The sequence below is a fragment of the Acipenser ruthenus genome, chromosome 14, assembly GCF_902713425.1.
Source record: "Acipenser ruthenus chromosome 14, fAciRut3.2 maternal haplotype, whole genome shotgun sequence".
Taxonomy (NCBI): domain Eukaryota; kingdom Metazoa; phylum Chordata; class Actinopteri; order Acipenseriformes; family Acipenseridae; genus Acipenser; species Acipenser ruthenus.
The window spans coordinates 6,099,208-6,123,214 of NC_081202.1; the positions used below are offsets into that span (position 1 = coordinate 6,099,208).

At 37.5% G+C, this 24,007-nt stretch overlaps 1 protein-coding gene across 1 annotated transcript in view; it reads left to right on the forward strand.

Moving 5' to 3' along the window:
- ptprq (protein tyrosine phosphatase receptor type Q) overlaps positions 1-24,007 on the forward strand; it is a 78,878-nt gene that overhangs the window by 22,056 nt on the left and 32,815 nt on the right. The window contains exons 20-34 of the mRNA XM_058985655.1: positions 4,774-4,902; positions 5,479-5,625; positions 6,476-6,648; positions 7,337-7,874; positions 8,332-8,490; positions 8,596-8,775; positions 9,250-9,357; positions 9,697-9,978; positions 10,142-10,423; positions 17,036-17,323; positions 17,732-18,007; positions 18,101-18,252; positions 18,378-18,519; positions 18,914-19,183; positions 21,786-22,112. Of these exons, the coding sequence (XP_058841638.1) occupies positions 4,774-4,902; positions 5,479-5,625; positions 6,476-6,648; positions 7,337-7,874; positions 8,332-8,490; positions 8,596-8,775; positions 9,250-9,357; positions 9,697-9,978; positions 10,142-10,423; positions 17,036-17,323; positions 17,732-18,007; positions 18,101-18,252; positions 18,378-18,519; positions 18,914-19,183; positions 21,786-22,112 (3,453 nt within the window). The remainder of the gene's footprint in view (positions 1-4,773; positions 4,903-5,478; positions 5,626-6,475; positions 6,649-7,336; positions 7,875-8,331; positions 8,491-8,595; positions 8,776-9,249; positions 9,358-9,696; positions 9,979-10,141; positions 10,424-17,035; positions 17,324-17,731; positions 18,008-18,100; positions 18,253-18,377; positions 18,520-18,913; positions 19,184-21,785; positions 22,113-24,007) is intronic.

Consider the following 24,007-nt stretch of genomic DNA (forward strand, 5'->3'; position numbering starts at 1 on the left):
TTTCACATGAATCCTGCCAGTATTGTGCAGTTGGCAAAGAGATCTCTGTAAGGATGAGACCGTGGGCAAAACCCTTTCATTAACATTTGAATTTGTATAGTGCAAGTGGAGACATACCATGCCAAAGAGCTTAATCTGTAACTAAAACTAGTTAAAAGCAACTCATAAAACAAAAAACAAACTTTGAAGACATTTTCTTGGGCATATACGACAACCGAACCTCAGCTGGTCACCAGGTTTAGGGTTTGGTTAGGATGGTTAGGGCAAGTAAGAGGCACCATGCAAACTTTTGACGGTTAATGTAAGAATTCTTAAACATTTTATGGTGTGCCAGTGTAGTGAATACATGATAGGGGTGTCGTGATCATACAAACTAGACTGTGTGAGAAGTCTGACAGAATGCTGCAAATTAGCTATAGAAGTATATGGAAAACATGAATAGAGGACAGTGCAATAGGTAAGTCAAATGAAGACTGCTCTGAAGTCTAGGTATTTATGTCTTTGATTTGCTATGCTACTGGCAGTAACATCTAATAAATAATTTTCATTTGGTTAAACCCGAGAGTGTAAATCGGATGTCAGGCTGTGACACCTGGCATCAGTTACTGTGTTGTGGGATCATCTGATTCTGTTTCCCTCCCGGTTCTGTTTCCCAGGTGCCTGTTTTGTAAAAACAGCACACAAAACAATGAATACGCAATTACAGTATATTCTTCATTCAATATGGGTGTTGCTAATGCCAGTACTGTATGTGGCCAGTTTTCTCATCCCAACAGTACTTGTGTTTGTTTAAAATGCATTGGGTGTAAAATGGAGACTGGCAGCAAAACATAAACAGTGTGCAGTGGTGTTTGAAACCGACTGAATCAATTTATTTTTTGTACCCATCTTATCATGTTTTTTAACCTGATGTAAAAACTTGTGATGGATTTCAGTTGCAATTATCGAAAGGTAAAAAGGTTAAGACGGTATTATTGCTGTAATTTATTGAATAGAAAACAGAAACGTTCTTAGAATTTTGGCTTTCATCTGTATTCCTTTAAGAACCGTGGTGATATATATGTGGTGTTGACAGCTGGGATTGATTTGTTTTCCAACTCAGATAATTGACTCAGATAATGTTGCACAGTTATTCCACTAAGTGAGAAAGGGTTTGGTTTAAAATATGGTGATCTCAATTTTTTAAATTGGAAATAAGTCATACATTTTGAAACCAGTCAAACCAGACATTTGTAAAACTATGCAAAAAGATGACATTTATTATTTTCTTTCATATTTAGCTCATTTTCCTGGTACAGTATAAAAGCTTTGTATAATTTGTAACCACCTCTCTGCTTACCCCAGTCTTTCTCAGTTCTGACACCTTTGAATGTACAGTAATATTATTTTCCTCTTAATTTAAAGTGAGGTGGGGAAGCATATCAGTGTTGCACAGGCTTCAGTGCACAATGTTTCACCTATGGACTTCAGTGCACAGCACACTGCTAATATGCTTCCCTACCTCACTTCAGAAAATCAGCTTTGAGGAGTCTTAAGCAATTTTTACTAGAATAGTTTGTAAGAATGGCAAATTATTATTTAAGCAGAAACAACAATAGATAACACACTATTATGATAATTGTGTAAGAGACATTGCAACCTACAAGCTCCTTCATGACAATCCTCCAAAAAACAAAACAAGAAATAACTTGTTATTAAAAATAATCATATCATGATTTCCAGGTGCACTATTTAAAAGACACATTTATTTTACTGGCATTGAGTGGTCTCCTTTGCAGCACCTCTTCATTACAAAAACTCAAATTAGGTTTACTGAGGGGGGCTCCAGTAAAGACACTTTGCATGGAGTGCAGGATGCGCCCTATAGCCTGGAGGTCACCGGTTCGGTTCCAGGCTATTCCACTGCCGGCCGTGGACGTCAGAGTGTCCTCGGCTCACCGTGCACCAGCTACCCCCGTAGACTGGCCGGGCGCCTGCGGGCCTGCCTGCTAGCGGTCCAGAGCTGCATGGTCCGCTGACACTGTAGCTCTGAGGTAGCTGCATGGTGAGCCTGCAGAGTGAAAAGAAGCAGACGGCTGACGACACACGTTTCGGAGGACACTTGTGTTCGTCTTTGTCTCTCCCGAGTCAGCGTGGGGGTTGCAGTGGTGAGCCGAGCTTAAAAATTGGGCATTTCAAATTGGGGAGAAAATGGGGTAAAAAACAATTGGCAATTCCAAATTTAAAAAAAATTAAAAATTTGTAAGTATGCCCCCATAGGCATAACTTTTGTTTCAAAGAGGGGGGAAACACAGGGAGCGTTGTTATAACTGGTGCAAGAGGGTAATTCTAAAACAACTCCCGTCAAGGTCCCCCTCTCCTCCCATGTAAACTATGCCTGTATGTACAGAAAGTAATGTGGCTTTTCAGCTGCACAGATGAAGCGGTCCTGCTAAATGAAAACAGCTCCCAGTGATGATTAAAACATAAGGATGGGCTGCAATGACAATGTTAGCTCTGATGCCGTGGGATGACATTTAAATACCAACTCTGGGTCATTAAGCCAAAGAAGGAGAAACATAGAGCTGGTCAGCTATGAAGGACAATGTCTGCCTCTGAGAAAGAAAGAAACATCAGGCTGTTGAAGCTCTCTGCGCATAAACCCGAAACCAGATATCTCCAAGCAGGAATGAAAATGCTTCTCCAAGACAAAGAAGAACTTCAAACGGGATCACTTCTAGCAGGCACAAATTCTAAGTGAGTGCTGGCAGTCCAGAGTGGGTAATGTGATTCTACACAGATATGCTGCTGCGTCCTATCTGTTTGACATGGCTTACAGCATCAGGGCAGGCTGGGCTGTCTCAAAGCAGATGACCTGGTGTATATATTTTTTTGGTCCAACTTCAGTTTTTTCTGTTTGTACATCAATACAAAGCATCCAGGTGACTCCTCTGGTGATAGGTGATTAATCTCTTTCTGGTCCTGATACCCAAGTGCTCTTAGCACCACTGTTTTTTTTTAATCAGTTTTGAACTAGAACATCCACTTTAAAGCTCTAAAGCTATTTGATAACAACACAGGAAGCTGACTTCTGGGCTATTCTGTAGCTTGGCATACCTCTGTTCCGCTACCCTTATGAATCCAAAGTAACATGCTTGGTTTTCATCTGCCAAACCCGGAAAGATCTCCAGATAAACACAAGTAAAACTGAGCCTGGTGGTGTAATTTAACACATGAGTTTTCATCTGTTGAGAATATTTGTACTGTTCTTTCCTTGAATAGGTGTTATTTCAGGACAGTGTGTCAATGTCGAATGCCAAAGTTCTATCAGTAATTGGGAGGATTAGAGATGTATAGGAAGTGAGATGTCTCTCTGAACAAACTCCTTTTCCGATATTAAACATGAATGCCTTTTTAATTTCAATATGTGGATCTGTCTGCTGTCCGCTGTCATTTAGGATGGTATACCTCTGCTTGTCAGTTAAATCACAGAGCTGTTGACACAATGTACAGGGGAGGGGGTGGGCAGTTTGAAAGGGGGCTATCTGTTTGCTCATTTTGTAGGCATCTAAAAAATTACAGAGCTATATAACCACTAGTGTAAGTATACGGCTGCATGGTGTGTAAATGCACTGGGTCCTGGGTTTGAATCCATGCGCCATGAAGAATATCAAACAGAGGAAACAAATACTCAAAAATGTTGGGTGGTTTGCCAGACGTAAGTTTAGTAATAATTAAATAATTAATAATAATTAATAAATAAATCAAATCCTTAAGCACTGCCAGAAAGCATGCCGGCGGTTTCTGTTTTTTCTGAAGTTTACTATTTGTACCATTTGATTGGACACATACAGTATTTTAAATCAGCTGTCATTCCAGGAAAAGCACAGCAAAGTCTAATAAAGCATTGTAAAAGCATGTGAAAGCACAGATGAGCATGGTAAATCACAGAAATATGGTAGAGAATGGTAATTGTATGGGACAAGTTGGGTAAAGTGCAAAATGACCAGACACATTTACCATGGCGAACTTTGCAGAAGGACAGCTCTTCTCTTTCATTGACATTTTGAAACATTTTTAACTCTGAAGACACCTGGTCTTCGTGAAAAGACTTTAAAAAACCAGTCAAAGGTATGTTAACATGTGGAATCTAAATGAAGTAGACCTGGTGAGGTGAATAATAACCCCTATTTGTATTACTGCTTGTACTGGGTCATGCAGTGCTCTTCAATATTGTGCAGAACAGAGATAAATGGCCCCTTTATAAACCTAAACTTGAAGGTAGGAGTGCACAAGTGTTTTCACAGTATGTCCTGCATACTGTACATGTGTGCTTTGACTTTGATGGGCTATATATTCATAAAGGGAAGTTTTGTCTGACATACAATCACAAAAAGAATGGCAGCAATGTTTTCACTTACAAGGAGATCTTGATATGGAGCAAGGCACTGTTAAATTTAGTTTATTGTTTGCCGTGGCAACTGTCCTTTGTAGAGATGGTAAGAACAATAACAGAATAGGCTGTGTTTGTATGATTTAACAGAAGAATCTGATGCTTCCCCTTATAACAGTTTACAACGGTAAAAGCATAGTGCAAGGCTTATCAAAGTCAATACTGCTGTATATGTTCCGTATTTTGCCCTATGCCACCCACCAACATTCAATAGGACAGTTGTGGCCGCATGGTGGTGTATTTGATGTGGAGAGGCATTCCTATCTCGCATGCTTGAACTTATTTGTTCATTTTTAAAGTTAAGCATCTTAATATAAATTCATGATTTTTTTGTTTTTCAGTTCCTGAAGATCCACCCCAAAGCATTGCAATGTGGAACATCAGCTCAAAATCTTTCACAATTTCTTGGGATCCTCCAACTGTTCAAACAGGAAAGTTCAACTACAGGATCGAGCTGTACGGGCCATCAGGTAAACAGTTAAAAAAGCTATCTTGTGTGTGCAGACGTGTTTAGCGCAGAACACAAGATACCTAGTACAGTAGAATCCCCTTTATCTGAACTGTTGAAATGTCCCTCAGTATTTTCTATCAAACTTAACTCCTGCGGCTACATAATAAAAGATTACTGTATTATAGATATTGGCTCATTTTCTGTTCTGTTTGCTTTTGTTCACAGTGTGTTTCTATTTTATATAGCAACTAGAAAACCATTAATGCAAATGGGAAGCTTTTCAGAATCACTTAAAAATGTGGAAATTACTCTAGTTTCTCCTACATTTTCATTCCTCTGTCATTATTACCATGCTGTGTCCCTGTTCAAGTGTTTTTCCTATAGAAACATTCTCATTTGTGTTCTCCTTAGCACTTAAACCACATATTAATTGTCATAGCTAGGACCTGTTCGTTGATTTATTTAAAACTTAACTACGATTATTAATGCAGCAAATGTGAAAACAAAAAAAAACAAAACAGACAGCCTGTTGCGATACACACAAAGAAATGTAAACCACTGTTAGTCATGTTCAGTTTTATATTTTTGCATTTAGGTCACATCTTTGACAACAGCACCAGGGACCTAAAATTCACCTATTCTGGTCTAACACCATATACGACATATACAGTGTTTGTTGGTGCTGAGACTTTTGCAGGGCCTGGACCAAAGACCAATGTAACCCTCGTAACTCCAGCAGAAGGTAAGTTACCGGGTACTCGAAACAGCACTACAATCCACATTACTAGTGCCTTTATCACTGCCCCCCTTCCGTCTGTTGAAGATCTGTTTTGTTCTTTGCATGCATTTTATACTTCAATTTGGAATACACAGTGCAAAGACAGCACTACAGATTAACAGTTTCTTGTACCTAATCACTGGAGCTGTTGTAGTTCAAACTCAAACTCTCAAGTTTATCTATAGGTTTGTATTTGAAATATTAGCATAGCCTGATGTAAAAACAAAGACAAAAACAAAACCAAAAAAAATAGGTTAGCATTGTTTTAATACTTTTAATGCTGTACTGTAGTTATAAAAAAAATAGGTTGAACTGAAACACTGTGTAATATGTAGTAGATTCATGTCAATGGTCTGTTTTAAATTCCAGTAAGTTTCTGCATTTTGCAAAAGGGTTTCCTTTTTATTATCTACTTATTATTTATTGTAGTTTCACCAGAAGAAAAAAGTTTTATTGAATGTTTAGTGCCCCCTTGTGACAGATAGGTTAGGTAAGGTACACTCTGCCAGTAGGTGGCAGTAACAGACTGATTAAAAACAAGCAAATGCATTTTGCCTGTTTTTATTGGTTTATGGTAAATGATACTTGTTTGTTATTTTATTTTTAGCAGATGTATTTTTATTTCCTACCTAGCAATACAGACTTACATTGCAACACCCCCAACTGGTTTCCTTTCTTTTACTGCAGATTAACTAACAAGTGTTTCCTTAATACTATAAATCCAAAATTAATGCAGTGGTATTATTTAAATATGTGCATGTTACAGCTGATCAATCTTTGCACTAAATATTTTCACTGTTAACATATTTTTCAGCTCCCAGTGCGGTGAATGGTTTGAAAGCATTAGCAGTTGATTCTACATCTGTGAAGCTGTCATGGAAAAGCCCACTGCAGCCAAATGGAATCATTACTCAATATAGGATTTTGGTTTTCAGAAAACCCCCAGGCATTCTTGTGCAAAACATTACACTCACAGGAAAAAAAGAGGTATTTTTCCATCAGTTTCATAGTTCCATCTTTTGGTTTATAGTATTAAGCAGTGGTTGGCCACCTCCTCTTTTTCCCAGCCTCTTGCTAATACAGCTGTGAGGACACTCACACTTTTGCCCACTATTATCTAATGTGATTCACACTTTCATGCATCTGTTTAAAATGTGCTTACATTGTGTGTGTTTTTTTTTGTGCTTGCTTTTATAGTAAGAAGGTAATATAACTTATACATCTCTGCAGGGATGCTCAGGAGAAATGTATTCCTTATAACTCACCTGGCCTTATGTTGGTTCAGTTCACATTCAGGATTAAAAGTCTCTTTTAAATATTTTGTTTATAATTTTCAGGCCAACAATGTTGCTCTTTTTGCACATCTCTTATTTAACAAGACCTTTTCTTTTGTTGTTCTATAAACCATATTAACAACATTTGCTATAGCAAGGCAATATAATTAAATGTGATACTTAAAAAAATTCTTTGAATAACAATTGGACTTTTTGATATGATATTTGTTTAAGCATGAAACTGATAGACCAGTCTGAAACTACTGTATGCTAATGCTAATGAAATTCCCTATATGAGGTAAATTTATAATATATCTGATTAGAAAACCAGATAATCTTGTTTTGTAAAGGTGATACAAACATACTGTATATTAATAAAGATTTTTTTCTTTTTCTTTTAGGATTTAAATGACTCAACATTAGTCAATGACGGTATGTTAAAGCTGCCTTCCAAGAAGGACACTGACATACTAACTGACCCTTACGAAGGCTCGGCAGACTTATTTTCATCATCCCAATCGCCAGTTTCTTCAGTTACTCCACCCTACTCTTTATCATCTAAAATACCTCTCCTCACTGACAAAATGAGCACCACTACAGGGGCGTTGGAGAGAAGCATGCTGTCAACCACACAAACCCCACTAACAGCCACACTGACACAGACCCCCTCGACTGCAGAGAGTTCAAGTGCATGGTTATATAACACTGTCTATCCACTGCCCTCCACTGGCTCCGGCACTACTCAGCTTACTGACTTCACAGCGCCATCTGGGTCGTTACCTACAGAAACTCTGCCACCGCAGCGAGGAGCCATAAGATCAGTTATTACAGTTGTCAAGGCAGGTGGGGCAGCCGAGGCTTCTTCTCTACACTCAGGTCCCACACAGCCTCCCGCTTCCCCGAGAGCTCTGGGTAACGGCTTTCCAAATGTCACTGGAGGTAAACAAGTCCTTGATATACTCAACGCCCCGCTGCATGGAGAGGAACAGGTGGAGCTGACCCTCTGACGTGGTGATGTCATTAGTATACTCACTTGCTGTGCTGTGTCAGTTTCATGTTTCTTTACCTTTACAAGGAATGTGTCTTTATGACTGTGTAAGCAGAACCCGGAATGTTTATATTGGAGGGTTTTAGATAACCTGCTCATTCTTTGGCAGGTCATATGATCCCAAAGCATCTAGTATTTATTTATTTATTTTATTTTTTTAAAAGAGCTCTATGATGTGTACTTTTTTTATTTGAATTGCAATGCAATACATGCCTTCAAAATAGCATAGTTTTTAATAGTTGTTATTTGCACAGCTTGCATTGGGTCGTTGTTTTCCTTGTTAGTGAAAGAGTAATATTACTCAGTATGAAATGTGGTACATTCTGCCGTGTTCCTGATTTACAGCAGAATCTACAAGTGTCCTGGTCACCAATCTCTCTGCAGAACAGGTGTCACATGTTATTAAGACCCTGATTCCTTTCACTGAGTACATGTTTAGTGTAGCTGCCTCTACCGATGTTGGAGAAGGACCATCAACCAATATCATTGTGAAAACAAGGGAACAAGGTATGGTTAAAAAGTTGAAGTATACAATATGAAACAAAATTACAGTCAATGTAGTTTAATTGTCCTAGCAGCTGTGGTATCTCTAACATGTTTTTGTTTGTTCAGTGCCAAGTTCGGTTCAAGGAGTTTATTATCAAAATATAACTTCAACCTCAATCCTGGTGTCTTGGGAACCACCTACCAATCCCAATGGCAAGATAACACATTTTACAGTGTACGGAATGGAGTTGCTCACTAAGGAAGCCTTTCACAAAGTCACCAATGAAACCCGTATCATCATATCCGGTAATGCTACATCATTTTCAATTGAATTTTCAAATGATGACAAGATGTTGCTCCGACAGTGAGACATGTTAGATACACAGCATGTATATGATCCAATTTGTATACTTTATCTGCGCAACCCTTGAGTATATACCTTGCTTATCATTGGGCAATTGGTGTTTTTAAAAATACATCTTAATTTAATAATACGGCCAGTACGTGGTCAAACATAGCTTTGAACCCAGAATCTCACTGCCTTATACAGTAATTCATTACTTGATAAAAACCACTTCCTCTTTCTTTTACACCAAGAAAAAGCTCAAATATAGTGCAGTGCAGTGAAATGAATGAAAAATACCCAATGACTGACTGTGGCATTGTTTAGAAGTAACAGTATATATTAGGAACATTTGGATAGCTGAATGTTTTAACTACCTCCATTGCTCTAATATACTACCTAACGTCATCTCAAATAAAACCCTGATTCCCTTCCAGGACTGAAGAAGTATACAGAGTACAAACTGCGAGTAGCTGCATCTACTAGTGTGGGTGAAAGCTCACTGTCTGAAGAAGATGACATCTTTGCAAGAACCATGGAAGACGGTACTATCAATGCTTTATACTGCTTTACTGCGCTCAAATTTATTTCTGTAGAAACGATATAGATATGGCTACCTGGTTTAAAGCTTCTGGACAATGAAGAAGACTTAAGTATTTGTGAATCAGACTTTAAAGTACTTCAAAACATTGACCAATTGCACAATGATCAAGCTAGGAGTTAAAATGCTTTTAAAACACAAGCTGTTTAAGAATTTGACTCCATTTTCCACTTTGCCTGTATGTAGTTAACCTACAGTATTCATTTTTATACAAACAATGACTACCAGTAAATACAAATGATTTTCTATTATTTATTTATTTATGTATGTGTCTGTCTTACAGAACCAGAATCTGCTCCTCAAAACCTCACTGTTCAACATGTCACAGCATCTACTGCTGTCATAAGCTGGTTACCCCCAGAAAAGCCCAATGGCATTATTACATATTACAAAGTTACTTATGCTGTTGACACAGACTTCCATACAGAGAACAGCACAACGACAACCGTTACGCTTCAGAACCTGAAACCACATTCAGTCTATAACATCTCTATAAGAGCATATACCAAATATGGGCATGGAAACCAAACATCCTCAGTGTTGAAGGTGTTGACTGGTGAAGACGGTAAGCACTGATTTATTCATATTAATCATCCTTTCAGCTTAAACCTTGGACACTGGTTTAAAGTGCTTTGTAAATTAAATACATTATGATTTACTGTCATACATGTATAAGTATTCAAGACCAATTTTTTGCTAATATTATTATTCATCTATGATTCTTACAGCTCCTGGCAGTCCACCATTTAATCTGACATATGAGAGTATTAGTTCCACCAAGATAGAAGTTTCATGGATCCCCCCACTGCATGCCAATGGCATTATATTATCTTACACTATAGAATACTGGAATGCATCCCACTCTCTCAACATCAGCAGTAATAGAACTACAGCAATCTTATCCAACCTGAGGAAATATACACAATACTGGGTAACAGTGTCGGCTAACACAAAGTTTGGAAATGGAAACCAGACCAGTGACATTTTAAATGTGACAACTTTGGAAGATGGTAAGTTACTGTAGTAACAGCAGGAAGCTATTCAGGTAACTCTATGTAATAAGATATAATTGACATCAGGTACAAAGCATTACATTCATGGTGATTCGGTGTTGATAATAGGTTTAATATGAATAAGTGTGGAATTTGTCATGAACAGATGTTTATTTCATATGTATTCAAAATGTCTCCATTAGGAAATGATGTGTTAATTCATGCATACTCCTGCTTGAGTCGCTGACACGTCAGCAATCTGTGTTCCGCTCTTAAACAGTTTTTGTTATCTATGGTTGGTAACAGGTGGTCATTACTCTACAAACTCATGAAGAAAGGTCAAGGAGTTATCATACACATAACATATGCAATATTCTTATATGATGATTATACAGCATGGGTCCTCAAATAAGGAGACATGACTGACTTTGTACAAAAAAACTGATAACACATGAAGAACAAATATTCTAAGTTGTGGATATATGTGGGTTTTTTTCCCCAACATAAAGGACAGGATTTTATTTCTGTGATCAATCTTTGGTTTTCTCCCGCAGTTTCCAGTGACCCTCCTAATAATCTGTTTTACAGAAATCTCAGCTCTACCTCAACCTTTTCACTTTCCACCCATTTGTTTTCTAATGGCAAGATTCAGTCCTACAGTCTCCTATGCGGGCGGTGTTCATCACCACCATACCAACTCTGCTGGCCTCTTTGTGATCATTAGTGACCTTCAGAAGTATAGCGACTACTTTGTAACTGCAACTGGCAGCACAGCCCTGTGGAATGCCAACCAGACAAGTAAAGTTCTGTTCGTCTGAACAGGACAAGATGGTAATCTTCATGTGAATGCAGTTCGTCACCCACTAACCTGGGTGAAAACAATAACGTGATTTAAGGAACAACTGGATATAAATGAGTTGCACATCTCAACTAATGTATTTTTCATGTTGTTTTAGATGTGTTTTATATCATTTTCTGTTTGTCATCAGATCCTGGAGGCATTTTAAAAGTCAGAAGTTTAAAGCCTCAATAGACTTCTTAAGATCATGTCTAAGCTCCAAGAATATCTGGTACACCAAAGTGTAACAATTGACCAGTCCCCCTGCAACACTCTGCCACTGATGGATGTAAGAAATATCATATACAGTAGTAAGAGTGCTTGTTTAAATCAGATTAACATGCATAACCAGGGGAAGGATGGTCCGAGGTTCCTAGGTGAGACATCGTGATGTAATGAGGGGATATCTTTAAAGGGTATGTTCTTGTAGAATGAGTCTATAAACAGAATACGTCATTACTACAGCACCTGATAGCTTACCTGAGAATATCACATACAAGTTGCTCTTAACGGCCGCAGTAGTTATCTCATTTCTTCCACCAGAGCTTCCAAATGGAATCATAAAGTAGTATTCCATCTACATGACATCACGGAATGAAACTGTGAACCAATTTCCTGCTCCTCAATACGTTCTCATGTGTGCTTTATGTTCTTTGTCTTTTATGCTTTAATATGGTTTGGTATTTTTTTTGTTGTTGTGCTATTTTGTATTATCTTTAATTTCACACTTACAGGTTTAAATACATATACTTACTGCTTCTCTTCAAATAACTGCTAGTACTAGCAAAGGTGAGGGAGTTCGTAATGAACCTATCTACGTTTTTACGGGAGAAGATGGTAAGCTAAAAAAAAAAAAGTTAATTGTTTAATACTGCCTGTCTGCAAAAGAGTTCTGGTAACCAGATTGTCACCCATACCTGATTTATATATAAATCCTGACATATTTTAAATTACAGTGCCATTAATAAGAACTTGTTCCGAATTTGAGATGAATAGCACAGCATTCAAAGTAAAATTTGTTATTTATTAGCGTTTAATTCTTAAACACATTTAGAAATTGCACACCTAGCTAAATACGTTCCAGATGCTTTAATATGGACAAAGCAATTTGCAATATAGTCACAGTGATGACATAGCTGTTAGTACCCCTTAATCTCAAGCTCTTGAAATATCATATATGAACTTATTCAAGTGGTACCTTGAGCGATACTTGTGTTACAGGCTGGATGCAAACCATCAGCCATACACTCCTCAAGTAAGCATCTTAAACTCTGCCTGTAACCTTAGAACCTCATGTGAACAGCAGGGGTCAGAATCTATCAGGGCAGTGCATCACACAACACTACCCCTTACACTGGCTTACACTTCAAACATGTCCAAACCTGAGGAGTGATCATTCTGCATTATTCAGCTTTAATATCATGAGCAGCACAATGCTAAAACCCTACACAAGAAAAAATATGCTGCAGACTGTTTACTATAATAGAGTATGTTATTTTGGGTATGTTAAAAACATTTTTTTTTTGTTACAGTGGATAGATGACATAGGATTTAAAAAGCCACTAGAACAGTAAGTTTTGCACACATGTCAGTGCAGGTGAAAGTACAGCATAGTAAACTCGTGATGTACTGTAGGTCCGAGAATTGGTGGCAATGTGTTTCTTGTTGGATGCAGTTCACAGACCCTACATTGCCTGGGATACTCAGCTTTTACGAGAGCCTTCAATGTTCTGCTCAGCAGGGATCTCATGTCCCACTGGTCCCATTAGTATGTTTTTTTAAGTTTACCTTTCCCATTTTCTTAAGAGCCGCACAGTATTATGTGACTGACATTTAGAGCTACTACTAGGATGTGTTGGGTTCAGTTTATTTTCATGAAATTAAAAAAAACAAAAAAAAACATTTTACCGTAGCAGTATAAAAACAGATGTTCTAACATTAGTCACCTAATTAATCTCCATACCATTACAATTCAACTTCTTCTAACACTACAGTCATAGTATAACTTGGCAGACCTGTACACTTGAAATAAAATAACCCACAGTTTAATGGGTGATTCAAACTTCTGATTATATTCTGTGACTTGACCACACAAATAACCCTTTGGACTCTATCTCCCATACACCATAGTTCCAAGTTCTCCTCCACAACCCCTTTCTGCAAAACAACTGTCTGATTCAATAGTAGTGAGGTTGTCTTGGAAACCACACATACAGGCCAATGGAAAAACACCGTGTTATACGGTTTAGGTACGGTAAGATTGCCAATAGTTTTTTTTTTTTTATTTGTATTGCCAGGATAAAAAACTGCCTGATAATGTTTACATGGATCAGTTTTGTTCAAATGTAATTTTATTATTTTTTTTAAAATAATAATAATTCAGTAACTTGTCAAAAGTGTTTATTAATGGGCTTTCCCTTATATTTCTAACGTTTGTTCTTCCAAAAAGCCTTGTTAATATTTTTTCTTACATCTTTTTGGATGATCCTTGAAAACAGCAGCGTTACTGAAGAACTTGGACAGTAACAATGAATACCATGCGTATGCCACCACATGGACAAGAGCAGGCGACGGTGGCATGGAAAGTGATATCCTCACATTCAGGACCTCTGAGGGAGGTAAGTGCAGGGTGTACTGAATACGCATATTATTAGAGTGTAGAACATTGAGCTTCCGTCTATTAGGACCCAGATACAATTCCAGCCTACTTTGGAAAGTCAGGGCCTATCTAAGGATCTCCCCTGGGTTATACTGAACTCAATATCACTTCCACGGTAGCTCATTTACAATATTTATTGCAATATTTTACAAAGAGGAACTTGTTCGGGTGAATATCACATTTTGAAATATATTGGAAGACCTTAATGTCAAAAGCAGCAAAATATACTTAAACCTTTACATTAATCTCACAAACATCAGTTGACATTATGTGCACTGATCCAGTAAAAGAAACGTCTTTCCTTTACTGGATCAGTGCAACACTGAATGGTTAAATCTATAATTATTGAATGGTTAATCTGTACGACAATAACTATAACTAATTGTAAATGTAAATACTTATTGTACCTTTTTTCATTTTGTACTTACAGCACCATTCTACCTTCAAGGACACATCTCACACATTAACATACGTTCTACTTCAATACCAGTTTTATGGACTCCTCCTTCCAACCCTAATGAGATAATCCATCTGGACACAATTTACTACAGCAACAGCTCTGGGGTTTATATTCAGGTGAGATGGTTTGGGCTAATATTTCTACATAACAACAAAAACTATCATTTCATTTTATACAGTATATATATATATATATATATATATATATATATATATATATATATATATATATATATACACATATACACACACACACACACACACACACACACACACACACACACACACACACATTCTTGAGAGGAAGTACAAACCTGTTTAACTAAGCTCATTTTGTTGTGCTCTCCTGCAATATTAACTTGGCAGCAATTAATAATGTGTACAGCATGTGAAACGGGTACTTTAAACTTTTTATATACACTTCTAAACTATTTGCTTGTTAAATACAGTGTTTATAGAGGCAAATTAACCAACATGTAAAATGCAGACAACAGAAACAGTAATAATGTAAAATACTGAAACAAATACAACTAAACAAAATAAAGCAACTCAAAAATATTTGTTAAAAAACCCCATCAAATCTAACTTGAAAACAAAACATGCGATTGTAGGGTTTCCAGCTGAAACAGACACTGAAGGTAAATCAGTCTCTGCAGCAGGAAGGACTTAGTTCCAGCTCTGGAAGGTTGAAACTTGAGCTGGCTGTGTTGGGAAAGTACCCTTTGCACTGTTCACACCTTTGCTCAGGCCTACACCACTAATTACAGAAACAGTAAATGTTGTTTTGTTTGAGTTTGTTTTAGTAAGGTTTCTCTAATACACACACTTTCTTTTTGCGGACTCGGTTTAAAGGGATGATTATGTCATTAGCACTTAACAAGTTCACCTGATGTCTCTTCACCAAATGTGTGTAAATATACAATTGGTTCAGGATGTCAAACATCACAGGACAGTAGCTAACAAAGAAGTGCTGGTTCAGGTAAAAAGGAAATGCAGATTGACTAAGTGACACGTTATTGATTGTCTTTGAGGTGGTAATTGGAAGCTTTGCAATGCATGAAAATGAACTGTCAGGACATCATTTGTTTTTGATCAGGGCTTGTGCAGGAACATGTATTGTGAGAGGTGAGGAAAGGGACGTGTCTTCCACATCCAGCCAACCACACAGTGGAAGTGATCCTTCCAAGCACTTTCTTTTTGCTGGTATTCCATATACACTAAATACTTTACCAAAGAGCACTGCTGCAGCATTTGAACCATAAACACAAATAAGAGATTATTATTATTATTATTATTATTATTATTATTATTATTATTATTATTATTATTATTATTATTATTATATTTCAGAATGCCACCAACTTTGATTTTGAAAACAACACTGAAAATGCATCTTACTCCAGACTGATAGAGAACATGGCTACATACAGTCAGTACCATCTGTGGATGACTGGAGGCACTGCCCTAGGTGCTAGAAACCAGATAAGTAACATCCTATATGTTTAGACTGACGAGAGTGGTAGATGGCAACATAAAATTAAACCTTGCAAAAATGTAAATAACGTGTATATTGACAATATACCAGTATACTGCAGCTAAATGTACTAATATACACAGGCTGTTTGTACCTCCTAAATGCAGTTCCTATGAGGGTCGGTCATATCTGGCACGATCCTGCCTGGCTAAAGTCATCTGTTCTGTTCCAGTTCCTGAAGATTCCATTCTAAACCTGACTGTCCAGTCCAGGTCATTGCATGGGATCTTGCTTTCCTGGCTTCCACCTTAAAACCAAATGGCCTTATCACAAAGTATCAGCTTTCAGTGGATAAGAATCAGACTTACCAGGTTTTTCCTACTGAGGTTTCTGTTGTGTCCGTCAGTCATAATGGTCTTAGGCCATTTACTAGTTATGGTATTACCATTAGCACCTGTACCAGCAAAGGACCAGGACCAAGCTACTCCATCAAAGTAACGACTGCTGAAGACAGTAAGTAACTAGAATGGCAAAGCCATCAATGTTATTTACTTTTGCTGAAGCAAAAACAGTCACTGAAGTAAGTGGTGAAAAGCAGGCAAGAAGATTAGGACCATCTTGTAAACCTGTCAAATAGTCAATCACACCCAGTCAATACAAACCAAACATTAAATATAATCATGTGATGTGCAGGCCTTTTTGTTTTTTATGATCCCAACAGGACGCTCTCAGGTACAGTAATGTAAAACAAATGCATTGTGTGATTTGGGGCAAATAATAAGGCAGTTGAATAATAAACATGACGATGCTGCATGTCAACACTACAGTATTGATAGCTGCAGTGTTGAACTCAGTTATTTATATGCTGGATACAGTTGGTAGTGATGTGGCTGACCTTGGAAAGGGCACAAACAAGAGAAGGTGTCTTCTGACTGCTGTTTGAGCTATTGTGGGATTCTACGAATAATGGTTTAATGGTACAATACTTTATAACAAGGAAACAGGAATTTATATGTGTACTTATATATTTATATCTGCTTCCATATTGAATTCACGTGAGTAAACATCAATCGATAATGATTCCACACCTATTCGTATTAAACCCAAACCTTCATCATCAACAGGCGCTTGCTTGTTAAACGTAACACTGTTTTAAGACACATGTTTTTTTTTGCATCAATATTTATATTTAATCTTCAGTTCCAGATGGATCTGTACACAATCTCACCTACCAAAATCTTTCATCAACAATGGTAAATGTAAGTTGGTTCCCACCAACTTCCCCAAACGGGAAATTGTTTTACCATGTTTCTCTGTGGAGCCCTCAGATGGCCATTCCTATATCAGAGGTCACTACCAATAAAACAGACTTATTGATTGAGGATCTCCAGAAGTATACAGGCTACATTTTGAAAGTTACCCCCGCAACAGCTGCAGGCTTCTCTGAAAATACAATAGCAACCTTATACATCAGAACCGACGAAGACAGTAAGTTGGCATTTTCATTTAAACTGCCTAGTGAAATGAAACGTTCAAGTCAGGTTATTCTGTTGTTTAAAGCTTTGTTTGTGTATGTACTGTATATATTATTATAGCTTATATGGGGTGCAGACAATTATCACCATAAGCACAACTTTTAAATGTAACCACCTTTAGGACACTGGACATTACCTAATCCACAGTCCATTGTCCTAATTTGACCCCACCCACAATCCTGATTGTGCTACATTACGATCATGATGACAAATGTAATTCTACCAAAATTGCCACTCTTGTCTTTTAAAGAAAGCCAATCTATACTCTCATCCTGCAGTAAAAATCTATACTCTCATCCAGCACCTCCCCAGAATGCTTTGCACTAACTGGTACCTGCCTTGTTGTATTACTGATTTCCAGCACCAGAAACACCTCCAGTGATCACCACATATAAAAACCTCACTGCATCCTCTATCCAACTTTTCTGGAACCCCTCTGCCCAGCCAAATGGAAACATATTATTGTACAACCTAGTGATCCATGGACCAACAGGCACCAATTCCTCCAGTACCTCAAATACAAGCCTGATTTTGTCAGGTCTTTTGCCGTCCACAACTTACAATGTGTCAATTAATGCAGAGACAAGTAAAGGTCCAGGCCCTTCAGCTACACAGCTGCTGTACACAGATGAAACAGGTCAGCCTTGTTTTTATAAGCTTGTATAAGAAATTACACTTATGCACTGAAATGACACTATTAAAATAAATCTTGTATGTGTTTATTTCATAGAACCATCCGCTTCTCCACAAAACTTGGTAATGGTTAACCACACAGCAGATACAGTTTGGTTAAGATGGGATCCTAGTCCTGAGCCAAATGGAGTTGTGCAGATCTACAGCTTCAAAATATTTGAAAACAACAGCCAGACAATATCATATAAGGTATTTCCCTAATTCTAAGTGGGTTTTGTGATGACTTTTTATCTAGTTTATTTGATACTGGTAAAAAAAAATAAATTAATTGCATTGTGACTTACAATCTGCATAACTTCGTTTTTTATTTCAAGAATACATCAGGACTCTTCACAGACGCACAACTAACAGGATTTAAACCTCATAGTGTCTACCTAATCAGTGTCTCAGCATTCACGAAAGCTGGAAATGGAAATCTGTTCAGTAACTCTGTCAGTTTTTCAACAAACCAGTCAGGTATGTGAGCATTTATGTATATGTATATGAGGATGTACACAAGAAGTCTCCCTGATCTGTGTGTTTCAACATACTCTTCCATTGTTGTGTTGGGGAAGTCACTATTTCTCTTCACACTTTTTGTTATATATATTTGTTATTATAGAAGTACAGTACAAACATTTAATTTGCTGCAGTGGTGGGCCCTTGTCAGTATGGGCGAGAGCTCTTTAATAAACCCTTCTAAATATCCTGTTGTTGAGGTGTACTTCTAGTATTGCTCCTGTAGACTCCATTAGAAATCTTCTTGACATACCCATCTTTGATGCACCCTGGGAACCACATGCTTTAGACACCTATCTATGTAATTGGCTTGTTTTATTTTATATATATAATTTTTTTTTTTTTTTTACAGTTCCAGATGCTGTTCAAAATCTGCGCTGCATTGGGACAAGCTGGCAATCCGTTCTGATCCAGTGGGATCCCCCAACTAATTCAAATGGAATAATCACCCATTATATTGTACAGTTTGGAGGTGATGCCCAGGAATTAAAGCCAACTGACCATGTGTACACTGTTCGAGGACTGCTGGCAAATACCACTTATACATTTCGTGTAATAGCTGCCACATCTGCTGGTATAGGACAAGACCAGACATGCTTTGCTGTGACATTACCAGAATCAGGTAAGGGCCTTTATAGAATAACAGAAATTAACATGTGCATGATCACTCTTGGTAATGAAGTAATGGCTTAATAATACTCAAATATGTATATCTATAATGCAATATTTATAATACATCTGAGATATGTGTTCCACCTTTGCATAGAGTTTCTCCAGGTTTTATTGTAAAGCAAGTTTGCTTCCACGGCTGAACTTCAGGGATATGGTTTGTGGAATAATGGAACAGTGCAGATTATATGGTGACTGATTCAGCTTGACTAGCAGTTCCAAATTATTGTTATGCTGGTTTTTATATCAGAGATTCACAGTTTTGGTATGAAATAAGTAAGAAAAGGCTCCAAGTTATTAGCCGTCTAGTATTAGTCATACTTCTCAAGCCAGGATTGAGTCATTCCCAGTGCATTTATCTCAGACTTGGAACTAAAAAGGAATTAGTTTCACTATAGTACTCATTGTACTGGCCCTGCATTTTCCACCAACATCATTTTTTTGGTCAAAAGGTTATTAGGAATTTTTGCAGAACACAGCTTTAAAGCCATAAAATAAAATAAGTATGAAATAAAATGAGAGTATTTTCACGGGGGGCAGTTGGTGATACACAAGCTTTCTTGAAGTTCATGGGAAGCTGCACATGTCTTAGGTTCCCTGCTGAAGGGCCTCGCTTAAGCAGAAAATATTTCAGCACATTTGTATCCTAAACTTGATACTGATAAATGATAGTCACCTGCAGGTTCGTGCTATTCATCTTTCTTTTCAGTAATGCTGTTTTTTGTCAATTGTTGCTTTATCCACAAGAATTGTAACAGTACAATTAAGTATAGAAGTATTCTCCCAGTAAATTTACACCTAATGCGCACATATCTCTTGGTGAATGCTCCCTTGCATTATTACCTTATTAAGGGTCTTGGTAGAGCTGGCTACAATGGAGGGAGATCCTAAACAGATCAGAGAGGTAGTTTTTCCTTTTAGAAACGATGTTCCTGTCAGATGATGTATTTTTACATAACTTGCTAAACAAGTGCTCTTGAACAATGCAATAGCAGCGTCTTCTCATTAGTTACGATAGCATCTGTGCACAGTTTTCATGAGGTTGAAATGGACCTATCTGGTTAAAGATACAGTATTAGAAATATCTGCACTTGGTCCTACAGGAGGTGTTGATGATGCTAACTCTTTATCACCATGTGTCATACCAGTAGTCATGTTGATAAAATGGAGAAAAGCTGCGTGACTGCTTTAGGAAGTGTAGTATGGTTCAAACTGATTAACACCATATGTGATTAGACAGTTCAGGTGTATCATTCATTTTGAAGAGTTATTTATGACATTACAAATGCTGGAGTCTAGTAGTTGAAGGATAAATGACTGTGTTTGTATTGTGATAGAAGGTGACTCAACATTATATAATCTCAAACAAGAAAGTTTGTACAGAAGGCCGCATATTGTTGTATATTGTGTATGTTAGAAAAAGTACAGTAGATAACCGGCTCATTAATGCTACAAGGTTCCTGCAGAGATATTGTGCTATACCATTCTAGTTAAATCCATACGATTTGATTTTATATAGCGCTTTTTATGACAAAGTCATCACAAAGCACTTTATACACAGAGAAAAAAAACAACAACAATATGCCACATTAAAAAAGTTAATGTTTTTAACCTACTTTTAAAACATCCAAGTGAATTAGCCAGACAGATAGATTCAGGGAGCAAATTCCACAACTTGAGGGCATAGTTACAGAAAGCTGTGCCAGCCATGGATTGAACAGCAAACACTGACAACAGACCATCATCAGACGATCACAAAGAACCATCTGGAATATACAGAGTTACCAGGATCCAGATCTCTAAGAGCCTTGTAAGTCAGAAGCAAGATCTTAAAGTCAATTCTGTGTCTTCCTGGCAGCCAGTGTAACAAAGCAAGAGTGGGGTAATATGTTGTCTCATTATGTCGACCAAGATAGAGCAGAAAAGCCTGCAGCTGTTGCTGAGGTGTGGAAGGGAGATATATTTAGTTTCTGCTTTTCTGTCTACAAAGTAATCCGCCATTAACACTGACTTGCCATCCTCTATATTGAAGACCTCCTTACTGACACATTTCGACATTATTGTCCTTTAAAAAGTATTTGTGTATTTGTTAAGTGAAGTCAAAACACATGAATCATCAAAGTAGCCCCCAACACTGTGATTTGAAAAAAATTATTTTCCTCTGTAGGAACAAGCATTCATTCCCAAGTGCAACATACAATTGAGGAGAAAAAACCTCCCCTTGCAAGACTTGCAACTGCTTTGACCCTAAGCTTTTTCTTTATTGGGAGTACCAAGAAGTGCAGTCACATGAGCAACCACATGTGAAATGCCCTTGTTTTTTTATGGGTTATGCAGGTATGGCATTACATTACGGACACCAGTCAAGCAGTCCAGGAATGTGCTGCCCAATATATAACATCCATGAATTACTGGACAGCCTATGCTATAGACTGGCTGTAAAACAACCTGAAGGAAGTTTCAGTGTAACAGTTGCTGACTATAAATATGATGTTTTAAAAAGCATGCCCTCAACTCCTCATTGCAAACAACATGTTTATTTTTATTTCCCCTAGTGCCAAGTGCTCCTAAGGATCTAAATATAACCAAAATTCAGTCATCAAGTGTCACCTTAAGTTGGACCCGACCAGACGTGGTGCCGGGATACCTGCAGAATTACCGGATTGTGGGGCAGCTGCTGTCTATGCTATGTAACAACTGGAACACCAGTGGATGTATCGAGAATAAAGTAGTCCAATACGTCTCTGGGACAGACGATTCTCTGGAGACAAGCATATACTCCCTATTGAAATTCAGGCGATATAGGTTCAGTGTTGCTGCTAGCACTAATGCAGGCTATGGCAATTCGACAGACTGGATCTCTACAAACACTTTGCCAGGCAGTAAGTAGAGATGTGTTAGGGTGTGTTGGGGAGTGGGATGGTATTTGGTGAATTTCATGCTAGACCAACCAAATTATACAATATGGTAAACAGGCTTTAAAGAGCTAGGACAACTTTTGGAGTTTGGACAGCAAAAAATGGGCAAGTATGAAACATAAAAGTTATATTGTGTTGCTTTATGTTATTGTTGAGAAGATCTATTTTATAAGTAATCTATATTTGAAAAAAAATCCATTCCAGTTGTCATGTACAGTACATCGATATTCAGCAATACATCAGCTGATATAACTCCCCTGAGCCCTTATATATAATGTAAAAATATCTACAGAAATATCCACATTTACAACAAGGGGTTATGTATTTATTTTGTTCTTACTCATTATATTTTAAAGTTTAAAAGTGTATTTTGTTCTCACTCATTTTATTTAAAGTTATAAGTGTAAAAAGTTGTCAGGATGTTAACAATGAAAATAAAAATGACAGGTACGTTATTTAAACAGTTATAGCAACACATGGGGCTGTGTAACGCTACTCGCTCTTTAAGCGTCACTAAACTGAGACTAATGCGAGACATTATAATTAAATGGGTTGAAGGTTGGTGAAAGGTGCAAGATGCAGTCAACACTTACAGACTTGACATCCATGTACTCATCCCGGACATTCTTTGTTAATAAGTTAGCCTGCTAGGACTATTGGTTGGGATTGTGTGTTAAATAATGTGTTATCCAGACTCACCTCCCAGCCAACCTCTGGAAGACCCGCATTCCTGAGGAAGGATGGAAGCATGAGAATCAGGAGAGGACGGTTATTAGTTACAGAAAATGCATTATTATGGAAGGCCGGGGGAAAGCGCTGCAGAGAGGAAGCGATTGGATTATGTGGGAATGCGAGAATGAGGACAGGGCATTTTTACTGAGTAAATTGCTATGATTTATAAGGTCGGTGGGTATAGTGATACCTCACCCTAGTACCGACTAGACTTGATTTGCGAATAATCTTAAATCTGTCCATGACAGTTGCCAGTGGGCCAAGTAAAGTTCATAGGTAAAGTTAATTCCCAAAGTTATTTAAATTATTATTTTTCTTCTTTTTAAACTTTTTGGCTCCCATAGTTGCTTTTAAAAGTCAATATATTTGTTCTATCCTTATTTCTAAAGTTTTGGACGTCATCAGTCATCTGGTCATCTAAAACGCTGTAGTGTAAAGACCTAAAGGATTTAGCTGTTTGTTAGGTGGCTGTAACGTGGATGGACGGGGCATGATATTAGATGCCCAACTCATCGCAGCACCTGTTTCCTACACTGCAAATGAACCCACCCTGTGTTACATGTCTTTAAGGACTGGCAGACATCCAGAAGACAAACGCTGATCATCCACAGTATGTGTGGTCTGAAGAGACTAATGACTCGTAGAGAAAGAGTTGTTATGCACCATGCTGCAAACACTGAATGTGGGTTGTTTGACTAGAAGGGAGTTAAGCCAGGTAGATTGTCATTATTGTGTACCATAACACAAAGCTTTGCTGACACCATGAAACAGTGTGGACATGCTCAACAGTAGTCTACCTAGCTATCTCTACCATGCTGTCTGAAGAAGGCGGAAGTCCAAACGTGTTTGCTAATTATTAAAATATTGAGCTTATCAATTACTTTTCTTCATCATTACGCATTTCTAGTTATTATTGAGTAGCCTGTTGGATCCTGATTGTCCTTGGATATAGAGCTGTTTGCTGGTTTTGAATTCTCTGTACTCTCTCTCTCTCTCTCTGTATGTGTGTGTGTGTGTATATATATATATATATATATATATATATATATATATATATATATATATATATATATATATATATATATGATTTTGATTGTTACTTTGAAAGCATAGCAGATATGATGGGT